This window comes from Ipomoea triloba, chromosome 1 (assembly GCF_003576645.1).
Source record: "Ipomoea triloba cultivar NCNSP0323 chromosome 1, ASM357664v1".
Classification (NCBI taxonomy): Eukaryota; Viridiplantae; Streptophyta; class Magnoliopsida; order Solanales; family Convolvulaceae; genus Ipomoea; species Ipomoea triloba.
This window is the reverse complement of record NC_044916.1, coordinates 284,427-295,413: the sequence shown is the minus strand read 5'-3', so window position 1 is coordinate 295,413 and position 10,987 is coordinate 284,427. Positions and strand designations below refer to the sequence as shown.

The 10,987-nt window shown below is 36.5% G+C and overlaps 3 protein-coding genes across 3 annotated transcripts; all 3 read right to left on the bottom strand.

The window, feature by feature from the left end:
- Window positions 1-115: 115 nt before the first annotated feature.
- On the bottom strand, window positions 116-4,191 carry LOC116025172 (acyl-coenzyme A oxidase 3, peroxisomal-like). Its single transcript, XM_031266295.1, has 13 exons — window positions 3,613-4,191; window positions 3,035-3,152; window positions 2,834-2,941; window positions 2,549-2,721; window positions 2,345-2,444; window positions 2,168-2,242; window positions 1,934-2,064; window positions 1,519-1,654; window positions 1,315-1,434; window positions 926-1,075; window positions 732-836; window positions 521-622; window positions 116-403 (listed from the first exon to the last, which is right to left on the bottom strand). The coding sequence occupies exons 1-13, from the start codon at window positions 4,107-4,109 to the stop codon at window positions 161-163; spliced, it is 2,058 nt and encodes a 685-aa protein (XP_031122155.1). The 5' UTR covers window positions 4,110-4,191; the 3' UTR covers window positions 116-160.
- Window positions 4,192-5,361: 1,170 nt separating this feature from the next.
- On the bottom strand, window positions 5,362-6,694 carry LOC116025176 (ras-related protein RABA1f-like). Its single transcript, XM_031266308.1, has 2 exons — window positions 6,319-6,694; window positions 5,362-6,204 (listed from the first exon to the last, which is right to left on the bottom strand). The coding sequence occupies exons 1-2, from the start codon at window positions 6,537-6,539 to the stop codon at window positions 5,772-5,774; spliced, it is 654 nt and encodes a 217-aa protein (XP_031122168.1). The 5' UTR covers window positions 6,540-6,694; the 3' UTR covers window positions 5,362-5,771.
- A 1,959-nt stretch (window positions 6,695-8,653) lies between these two features.
- Window positions 8,654-10,276, bottom strand: LOC116031241 (rac-like GTP-binding protein RAC2). The gene is made up of 7 exons (XM_031273490.1): window positions 10,026-10,276; window positions 9,846-9,933; window positions 9,628-9,737; window positions 9,477-9,540; window positions 9,326-9,390; window positions 9,166-9,231; window positions 8,654-9,021 (listed from the first exon to the last, which is right to left on the bottom strand). The coding sequence occupies exons 1-7, from the start codon at window positions 10,122-10,124 to the stop codon at window positions 8,917-8,919; spliced, it is 597 nt and encodes a 198-aa protein (XP_031129350.1). The 5' UTR covers window positions 10,125-10,276; the 3' UTR covers window positions 8,654-8,916.
- Window positions 10,277-10,987: the final 711 nt, after the last annotated feature.

Sequence of the window (10,987 nt, the reverse complement as noted above, 5' to 3'; positions counted from 1 at the left end):
TTTTTTTAGATACAAAGGAGACGTATAAAAAAAAAAAAAAAAAAAAAAAAAAGACTGCATAAACGTTGTCAGGAGATACCCCTATCATCTACATGTGTTGCCATCCAGTCGGAGATAGAAAAGTAAAGAAAAGAAAAACACCATAGACATGAACAAAGTGCTAAATGGAAGACCAAGCATTTGAGTCAATCCAATTAAAAGCTATGGGGCTCAAGAAAGCATCAGGTATGCCAAAGGAAGTGACCAAGGCAAGAGCATGAGGCCTTAGTTCACTGCAAAGCCTTGTGATTTCTTTCCTCACTGCACCATCATTATCTCTTGTTAAGCAACCGTATCGCAGGAACGCAGCATCTTCATCCAAAGTAGCCATCGCGTACATTGATCTTACCAGACCGAGAATATTCTGCAAGGAAATAGGCAGGCAAATCACACGAGAGTTCTGGATCAGACCATTCTTTAACTAACTATAATAGTGTTCATTAGCAGAAATCGAAGCACTTAATTGGCAGCTGATATGTACCTTTAGCGAACCGGAGTTTACAGAAGCCTCAGCCTCCAGAAAAGTATGGTAAATTGCACGGTCTGTGAAGGCTCTGCCTAGGTCTTCAGCGAGCTGGTAGCTCTGGATAAGAAAAGGAAAAACGTGTTGGCAGTTGGCGACGCAAAAGTAAGAGTAAGGATGATGCATTGATGCACAAATCGACATATGTAAACGTGAAAGGCAATCTTACCAACAAAAGAGCATTTTCTTTGCTTTCGCCCTGTGCTTGGCGTTGTGAAACTTCATCAACAAAGCGATTCAAAAGGTCCCGCTCTCGAAGGCAAAGTATGTCGTTCTGATTGAGAACGAGAAAAATGAGACTGACTATTCTAGTCTATCCCAAACGAATTCTCTAGAGGTAGAATAAAAAAGAAAATTTAGTACCTGGAATTGGATGCTCCTTAGGATATCACTCGAAAGCTTTGAAGGTATAACAGGAGGCGATGATTCGTTCATGTGTTCCAACCCCAATCCTTTAAATGGCCTGCCCTTGCTTTTGCACGCAACATATTCTGCGAGAAGTGCCTTGCTAACCTGGCTCCACGATATCATTTTATTAACTTAAAATCTTAAACTGAATATTTAACGATATTTAAAGGGGCATTTTCAACATATTCCCAATTGGAGGCACCACACTAGATGCATTTTAAAGAATTACTCACTTTGGTATTACAACATTGATTGATAATATATTGTCTCTATCTCCGAAACAGTAAAACTTCAATGTAATATCATCCCAAAAAATAAATAAAAAATTACATTCTGTACTGTACCTGTTGCATAAGAACATTGTTGTCGCCCTCAAAAGTAGAGTGTACATCGTATTCACTTTTTGCTTGGCCTATACGATTCTCGGTCTTCAAGCCTTGCCCTCCACATGCTTCCCTACATTCCTGATTCAATTTATAAAGTAAAATTTCAATTAAAAAGGAGACTCCACTAATCCTTCTAACCGCAAATATGAAGTCAGCTACTACCTGAAGTGTCCGCATGTTATGCCAGCTTAAGATAGCCTTAAAACCACTTGAAACAATATGTATGGTTTTGTATATTTCAGGTGTCCTCTTTACATATATCGTTTTCAGGTAGTTGGCAGCAAAACTCATAGCATAGCTGCAACACAAGAACACCATGTTCATAAATAAGAAATTTTACACTTGAATCGGGGCACAATGATTACTATTGGTTTTACATGAATAAGTGAAGATTTAAGAGAAGGCAAAGAATTGCAACCAATCAAAATGATGGAAGACAAGGGTTTAGTTAGTTATCAATAGTCTCGGTTAACCAAGAACAGAAGCAAACTTGTTATATCAAAGACGAGCAGAAAGAAAAAGGGTAATGACTAAATTAAAATGCCAACATATATCTAGCAAAAGTTAAGCCACTAACGTCTTTGCAAGAAGGGGCAGTAGTCGTCGTTGATGACTTGGGTAATCAAGCAACAAAACTTCGGGTCCATTTGGTGTAACTGAAAATGCTCTCCTAGTTAAGGAGTATCTTATGGCGATTGTTATTCCTACCTGAAGAAGAAAAAAACTGCAGTTACAGAAAAGCTCTAATATAACCACTTCCACAAATATTAAATCAGAGAAAAGGCTTAAAAAGAAAAGTAGGTTGTTTTGCCTTCGCTGAGTAAGTCGCACTAGATGATATAGTTACGCGTCCAGATGTCAAAGGGGCCATGAATGCTCCAAATCGCTGAAATATAAACCATGACACAAGATTTCTTAAGTTAATGTTAATTCAAGTTGAAGTCCAATACTTAAGTATGACATCAATACTTATTTTAATTGAAGTTACCTGGTCTGGGTCCTTAATTGCAGTAAGATATTTCCCATCTGGAGAAACATCTGCCACTGAATTCAATAAATTTTCCCTAGGAATGCGCACATTGTCAAACCTGGAAAAATGAATTTGGAAAAACTTCAGGCCAAGACAATTGATACATGCAAATACATGATAGAAATTGAAAGAATTAAGTGAATGTGATTTTTGAACAAATACCATATCCGACCATTGTCAACCCCATTCAGACCAATCTTGTGACCACAGTCGGTTATGCGAACGTTGGGACAAATGTTACCGTTTGTGTCTCTGATCTGAGCAATAAATGCATGGACTCCTTGATCTTTCCCGTCAATCTTAAGTTGTGAGAAAACTACTGTATGTGTTGCATGCTACAATAGGATTACAAGGAAGTGTTAAAGCATTATTGGCACACAAGCATAAGGTCAGAAACAACTAAACTAACTGGTAAGAAGCAAAAGACTTTAATAAGAGTGCCATTACATTAGCTGCCCCTCCAATCCAGTACTTCTGAGCCGACTCACAAGGAGTGTTTATAACAAACTCCCCTGTGCTTGAGTCATAAGTTGTGACTGTTTCAATGCCTCGAACCTGGGAAATTTGTAAAGCAAACATCCTATTAACATTATAGAACAGGTGTGACTTTCATCATTAACCGAAACTATATAAACTACTTTTACAGACATTGCTGCCATGCCCTAACTCCGTCATTGCAAAGCAACCTTTAACCGCATAATTTTCAGTATCAGACAACCACTTATCATGGTGGCGTTTTGTTCCGAAAAATTGGATAGCTCCACCCCTGAAATGATTTCAAAAATGAAGTTCAGCATTCAGCAATGCTAACTGATAAGCAATCTATCAACATTACAATAGTATGCATTGCCAAAAAAGCTACAACCAACCAAACTTAAATAGAACTATACATTATATTTCTTGGAAGGCATGCCTCTAAACACTTGAACCCCAACTACTCCTCAACCTAATAAATCACTTTTTAAGTGTACACATTTCTTGAAAGGAATTTGCTCCTCTAATTATAAGCTACCAAAATTCTTATATATAAGTGTGCCATAACCATTAACCACCAAAGAAAAGAATATCTAGAAAATACTTTTGGTTCCTACCCATATTTCTTTCTTCTACAAAAAGACAACTTTTTGAATATATAAGAACATTCAATTTCAAATAAGATCATCACATCACATCAAAATCAGAAATCAAGAGAAACCCACTAATAATAAATGAAAATTAAAGCATACCACAACATGAAATGGACACCAATCTTGACACTGAGAGATTGATCAAAAAGAGCAACAACTTCCAAGAGAGCCAGCTTCCTGAGCTCAGCTTCAGGACCTTTCCCAGTTAGCCATCCCTGAAAAACCCCACAATCCAAGAGATACCCAATTCTCTTCATGGTCATCTCTCTCTGATGCTCCATGGACTGGTTATAATCCGCCCCCACAAACACTTTCCCGCCCCTACCCCTCGGGTTGAAAAGCCTGCTCTGGATGATAATACCATAAAGCCAATCCCTTTCCTGCAAATTGTGGCCGTCCATCAGCTTCCGCATCTCCGACACGTCGAAAGCGGCGGGCTTTTCGGAGAGCTCCGGCGGCGCGTAGCTGAGGCATGGCGAGGATTCGAGGATCGGAGGGTGGCTGCTTTGTTGGTTTAGGTGTCTGTTTAAAACTTTGGTTCGGAATTTGACCTTATCCGTAGACGATAAGGATGATGATGAAGAAGAAGACTCCATTTTTGAGAATTTTAGAGAATCAAGATGCGAGTCCGGGAAAAGTGTATGTATGTATATATATTCGTATTATATTTAGCGCTATTTATGGTGTGAATTGGCGACAACAGACTCGTCAGAATGGCGCATTATGTTGAGAGCGTGGGTACACGCTAGCGGTCCATTAAGATTTTGAAAATAGATTACCAACTCCCATTTCTATGGACTTTCTTGATTTAAGTCGATATAACTTATTTGATGGTGTAAATGTAAACGGGGGTACGTATTTACACCACGTGTGTTTGATTGAGTATGATGTAGTGTACGGAGTGTGTATGCTTGGGAAGGAAAGGCATGGTTTTCTTCCTGGAGAAGAAAAGCCAAGAACTCCATAGTGAACAAGAGAGAGGGAGAGTAGAGTGAATATTGGATCATTGGATCCCGAGAAGCAAGGGATGAAAGCGTGCCATTACAGTGGAGGGTCAGGTCCTTTATATAGAAATAGGATCTGACCCTTCAGGAATATAATATTCCCCAAAGGTCACTTGCCCTTTAACAATTTCTAAGGGACACCCGATCTTTTAGGGATACAATAATACACGGACTATATACATTGTACTTCTACAATAGTCCTTGGGGGTATTTACCCATCATTATTCAATACAAATACACACCCATCACGATTTAAAAATAGAAACCTACTACAAATAATTTAACATTAGAAGTGACAATTTCGGTCTCTTTTCCTAAATTTTACCCCTATAACCAGTTGAGCTGTCTATACGAGCAGTAAAGTATGATTCTTATACTTGAATGTGATGGAGATTACAACGGAGCCCGTTGGACAAAATGGCATGTTAAAATAATTTTTTTTTTGAATAACGAGAAAAATTAGTAATCATTACTCAATGGTGTGTAGTGGTAAAATTACTCATGTATAATACCTTATAAATTACACATAAAAGATAAAGCGTACTAAAAGTACCCTATGCAACAAGATCGACCAATAAGGCATTGAAAAATCATGATTTTTGACAAAGGACCAAACTCAATTCATTCAATCATAAACCAAAATAGAACTCAAGAACAAATGTGGATCACTAACCGGCTAAGCCACTCAATGGGATCAGACATGAAAACAACCTTCTTAGCCACAAGATTGGAAAATCATGTTAAAAGAATCTTCTTATTTAATACAACACAAATTTTAAATGTTACAACACTTTGCTTCTAAGGAACAACTTATTGAGAATTCAAAAAGAAATACAAATGATGATTTCGAAACACCTTTAAGAAACCTTTCTAATTCTACATATAGTCAAGCATATTGAATTTTGATATATATTTAGTATGCCAATATTAAAAGTTGATCAAACAGAAAAAGGAAACAACAAAGAAACTCTCAATCTTGCAAGAAAGAAGGAAAATGTCGGCAATAAACTAATTCCGCAATGGTAAAATAAAATACAAGGAAAAACACACCTTCTTCATACAAATTTAACTCATCCTCAAATCTCAATCCAATATATATATGTATATTATCCTGGGATGTACTTAACCACCTAGTACTACAATGAAAACCAAAACACGAAATAAATAATAAATTCCAACACGGTTTCGTATGCCAATAAACCAAAACCATGCTGGCCGGCGCCGCCATTGAAATGGCGATTATTCTAAGCTAAGCTAAGCAGAGCAGCAGCCAGGGTTCTTAACCGCCGAAACGTCATCTTTACTCCCAACGTTAATGCTCTGTCCCTTAGGCAACGATGTCGGGCTGTCGCCTCCCTCAAGACTTGCCCTGCTAACAACGCAGTGTATTTGAGCCAACACTTCTGTGAAGGCGCTTTCCACGTTCGTGGATTCCAGCGCTGAGGTTTCCATGAAAAAGGTGCTCTCTTTCTCCGCAAATTCCTTGGCTTCTTCAACGGTCACAGCCCGCAGGTGCCGCAGGTCTGCTTTGTTCCCCACCAGCATTATAATAATGGCGGAATCCGTGTGGTCGCGGAGCTCCTTTAACCATCTCGCCGCGTTTTCCAAGGTTGTTTGGCGCGTGACATCGTAGACGAGCAATGCACCCACAGCTCCCCGGTAATATGCACTGGTGATTGCACGGTATCTGCAGAATTGTTCAGCATATATAATATATAAACATAAATGTACAATTCAACTATCAGTTTAAATTTTTAGTTGAGATGTAAGCACATGGAACACATGTATCAATTGTACATACCGTTCTTGACCGGCGGTGTCCCAAATCTGGGCCTTGACGACCTTGTCGGCTACGTGGATGGTTCGAGTGGCGAACTCGACGCCGATGGTGGACTTGGACTCCAGGCTGAATTCGTCTTTGGTGAACCTGGACAGAAGGTTGGATTTTCCGACGCCGGAGTCGCCGATCAGCACCACCTTGAACAAGTAATCGTAATCGTCTTCAGCTCTGTAAGCCCCCATTGTTGTTCTTCTTCTTCTACAGTTTTCAATTCTCTCTTCGACTCTCTCTCTCTCTCCCTGTATTTATGTGTGTGTATGTATATAGAGAGAGAAAGAGATGAATTTGAAGAAGACGGGACTGCACCGTTTGAGAGAGAGGGAGATGTTTTCAAAACCCGTGTGCACGGATTTAAATTGTAATGTTTCATTTATTTTAGATTGGCACCTACCGTTTTAGTTGTTGTGAGGAAAAAAAAAAAACATATTCGGACAGTTCTGTTAGTTCTTAAGTGATAAATTATAAATAAGAACACAAGTGAGACATCTCAGTTGGTTATTGTAGGTAAGAATACAAGATTAGGCCTTGTCAACTTTAGTATGAGAGTTAAACAAAATATACGTGATAGATTTCTTCTGTGAACTAGACATGGGTCCCCTATCTAATGTATCATTGAGTTACCATGATTCATTCATCCGCTATCTTGTCGAGACGTGATCAGAAAATTTCACAAAAAATTACTGACTAAGTCATCATGATTTGTCCATTTATTATCCAGTCGGGCCAATGCGTGGGTCTGGGGCAACAAAGTTTCGCTTTTTATGAGTAAGGTGAGGAAAAAAAAAAATCACCCACCTAATAATCAATGATGAATAACTAAATCATATATAAGACAAGATAAAATCATAGAAAAACTTAACGACCATTCTACTTTTTAAGGCTTCCTCAAACAATTATAAATTATTAAAACTTTCGATTTATTTATAAAAATGAACCTTTTGGATTTGTTTAATCCTAACGAATATTTCAAACCATATGCTATATATATATATACGTAATCTTGAGATATTCAATTTTATTAGGCATTCACATTATTAACGGTCAAATAGTGACAACATTGTAAAATTAAGAATAGTATTATAGTATGTTGATACCTCCAAATGTTTGTCTAAATCAAACCACGAAACGTGTGTTCAAAACAAGGATGGAGATGTTGGTTTTACTTTTACATACGTGGTCTGTTACTTTGATTATATTACACGCAAATAGAATAGTCTAAGGTTAGTTGACGTTGTAGTTCTAGATAACAATCATAAGACTGGTGGGATTAAGAATATCATTATGATTAAAACTTCAATCTCACGCCTTAGACTTTTAGCAAATAATATCTTAACTTATTTTATATACCCTGGCCTGCACTGCAACTACAAATCTGTCCGTGTCCATATTGATTACAATTTTCCTTTTTACACAATAATCATGATGGTATCATGATCATTAACAGAAATAAAACTAATAGCTGCAATTCAAAAGTAAGCACCAAGTAAATATCGTTTTTGTATAATAACTCATAAACCACACAAGAGATATAAATTGCAATAAGAAATTAAAACCATGTATGATAGATTAATAGGCTTGACTGGAATCTAGGTGAGTATTGACAAAAATTAAATGTATAGCCTTATAAGATGAGAATCAAAATAAAAATTTAACATTACTAAATGTAATGATACATGGTTTTCAAAAAAAAAAAAAATGTAATGATACATGGATGTACAAGTATCTTTAATTATAACCAACTACATCAAATTATATTCTCATGACTAAATTAAACATTAACTAGACTATCCTAATTCAATTCATAAATATATATACTATAATATTTATAAAGAATGTGTCGTGTTAAAATTTTTAAATTAATTTTTTTTTTCTAAATATAAGTGAGTGCGATTTGAATCAAATAAAGATTAGTCACTCTCACAAATATGGAGATACAAGATGCAGCCATATGTAAAAATATATGGAGTATATAATCATGGAGGTCATGACTCATGAGTGCTCTCCTCTTATCATCATGATGATTGATTGATGCCCCTTTTTTTTTGATTTTGATTTTGTTTTGTTTTCATTCATTATTATTCCTTAGCTTCTTTTATTTTTATATATATATATATATATATATATATATATATATATATAATCTTCAAGCTATAATCAACAATTATCTTTACAAGATCGAAGTTTGCAGGTGTCCTAGAGATCAGATGGCCGACAACGATGAAATATAAACTAAATGATACCAATAGCTCCAAATTGCAATAACGCTTACAAAAGGACACTTGAAGTACTTATTGAATTGTAGAACTTTCAATCGTAATTACTTTTGAAATGGTAATGGATTCAAAGATTAATTAGTTTTACTAATAACCAAATAAAGAAATAAAAATATCTAAAATAAAGTTTGATAACAAAAGGTGGTTACACTAAACCTTAAAAAACAATAGGTAGGAGCGAGCTTAGGGTTTTAATTAACCTTTGATTGCGTTACACCCTTAGCTTTATATATAGTATAGACAGTAAAGTAGAAAATAAAATGTGATGGATGGATGATTAGATTGTTCACAGAAACACACAACGCCGTGAAGACTTCCGTCGCTGCTTCCTCTTTGGCTTAGGTGGCTGCAACACTACTTTGATTGCTGCATCAAACACTCCCTTCACATTCTGCACATTTCAATTTTATATATATATATATTATTAATCTCATCATACTATACATCACACTGTCCTTCAATTCCTGTCGTTATATATGATATGATGTTCACAACAAATGACAGAAATGATTGGATTAGATTAAGAAAATTAAACCTGTTGTGTCTTTGAACTGCACTCAATGTAAGTTGCAGCACCAATCATCTTCTTCAGTTCTTCACCCTGCATGCTTAATTAGCTTTCATCACCATATCATATATATACATTCACTTTCATTTCTGCTTGAATTGTTATATATGTTAATAAGTAGACATGCCTGAGCAGTTGTGATTGGGGTGGCACCAGGGTGATTCACTAAGAACTGTTTATCGTCGCGTAAATCTGCAATTCAATTCACAATTATGTACTATAATTAATTTTTAAGGAAAAAATTAAAAGGTTGTACGTTGATATGAGTGAAGAATTACCTAGTTTGGTTCCTACAAGAACAAGTGGGACATTGGGAGCATAGTGCCTGAGTTCAGGAATCCACTGTAAACCCACAATTATTGAAGGAGATCAGAAACAAATAAACATACAGGAAAAATATGTAGTAATATATATAATTGAAGTATGTACCTTCTTTGAGACATTCTCATAGCTGGCTTTGCTAATAAGGGAGAATGCTAACAAGAAAACATCAGCTCCTCTGTAACTCAGAGGCCTCAACCTGTTATAATCCTCTTGCCCTGCATTTCAATCATCACTATTAACCCAACAACCTGTTACAGTCGCTAAACCAACTGCTAATGTTACTGTAAAATCTAAAGATCAAAAGAGTCAAATTCTACACCAACCTGCAGTGTCCCAAAGTCCAAGATTAACTGTACTTCCATCCACAGAAACATTGGCACTAAAATTATCAAAAACTGTAGGAACATAATCCTGTAGTCACAAAACACATATTTCATTATTAAAAACAAACCAAAAAAAGCAAGAAAGAAAAACAAACAATAATTAACATGACAATCATATACAGTAGGGAAAGTATTGCTGGTGTAAGAGATGAGCATGCATGTCTTCCCAACAGCACCATCACCCACAGTAACACACTTGATAAACCTTGCAGTTGTCATTATATTATTCTTTCCAGATAAGCCGCCTCGCCTGCAATCTTCAACACCTCTCTATCTAAGGGATAAAGATTGAGGTGAGATTAATGGAGGGGAGGGGAGGTAGTTTGAATTTGAAAGAAAGCAGAGGAAGCTTGCTAGGGATTTAAATGAAAAAAGTGATAGAGGTAGCTAACTTTAGTTGGACCCTGGCCTCAATTGTTTCCATTTTGAAATAATTGTCAAATGTGCTTTCTGTTACTTAAAGGAGAAGGACAGAGGTTAGAAAGTGAGAACATGGTGGGTGTTTGGTACTAGTGTTGTTTGTTGCATTGCCTGTCCTGCATCATGCATGTGGAGTGTTTATCAAGCCAAATATTCAATTGCATCATTATATTCACATTATTCATTATTTTTACAATATTTTATACTACTTTTACTATAATACCTCTCCACAAAAATAGGAAAAAAAAAAAAAAACATATTTTGATTATAGGACGGGACTACATATTATTAGCATTATGATTATTTTATACTCCGTACTACTTTTACTATAATAACTCCCCACAAACATAGGGAAAAAAAGAAACTATTTTGATTATAGGACGGGTTTAAGGAAAGAAAAAGAAATCTTGTAAAAACCCCATTTAATGATTTAAATGTTATGGTTCATATACTAACGCCCAATGGTCTATTGAGCATATACCGGCCCATTTAGTAGATAACAGGCCATCCCATGGCTTTGGCCCAATCAACCTTTAGAGTCTTGGGTAGAGCTGTCAAAACGGGCCGGCGGGGCGGGCCCCGCCAAAGCCCGCCAAAACCCGTCCCGCCGGCAGGGCGGGCTAAAAAACCCGCCAAAAAAGGGCCCAAAAATGGCCCACCCG

Coding starts and splice junctions, on each gene's coding strand:
- LOC116025172 (XM_031266295.1), bottom strand. CDS start 4,109: ATGGAGTCTTCTTCTTCATCATCATCCTTATCGTCTACGGATAAGGTC. Junction 2,942..3,034: donor AGTTAGGGCATGGCAGCAAT/GTCTGTAAAAGT, acceptor CAAATTTCCCAG/GTTCGAGGCATTGAAACAGT. Junction 837..925: donor TAAGGAGCATCCAATTCCAG/GTACTAAATTTT, acceptor GTTCTCAATCAG/AACGACATACTTTGCCTTCG.
- LOC116025176 (XM_031266308.1), bottom strand. CDS start 6,539: ATGGGGGCTTACAGAGCTGAAGACGATTACGATTACTTGTTCAAGGTG. Junction 6,205..6,318: donor GACACCGCCGGTCAAGAACG/GTATGTACAATT, acceptor ACAATTCTGCAG/ATACCGTGCAATCACCAGTG.
- LOC116031241 (XM_031273490.1), bottom strand. CDS start 10,124: ATGACAACTGCAAGGTTTATCAAGTGTGTTACTGTGGGTGATGGTGCT. Junction 9,541..9,627: donor ATGAGAATGTCTCAAAGAAG/GTACATACTTCA, acceptor GTGGGTTTACAG/TGGATTCCTGAACTCAGGCA. Junction 9,391..9,476: donor TCTTGTAGGAACCAAACTAG/GTAATTCTTCAC, acceptor ATTGAATTGCAG/ATTTACGCGACGATAAACAG.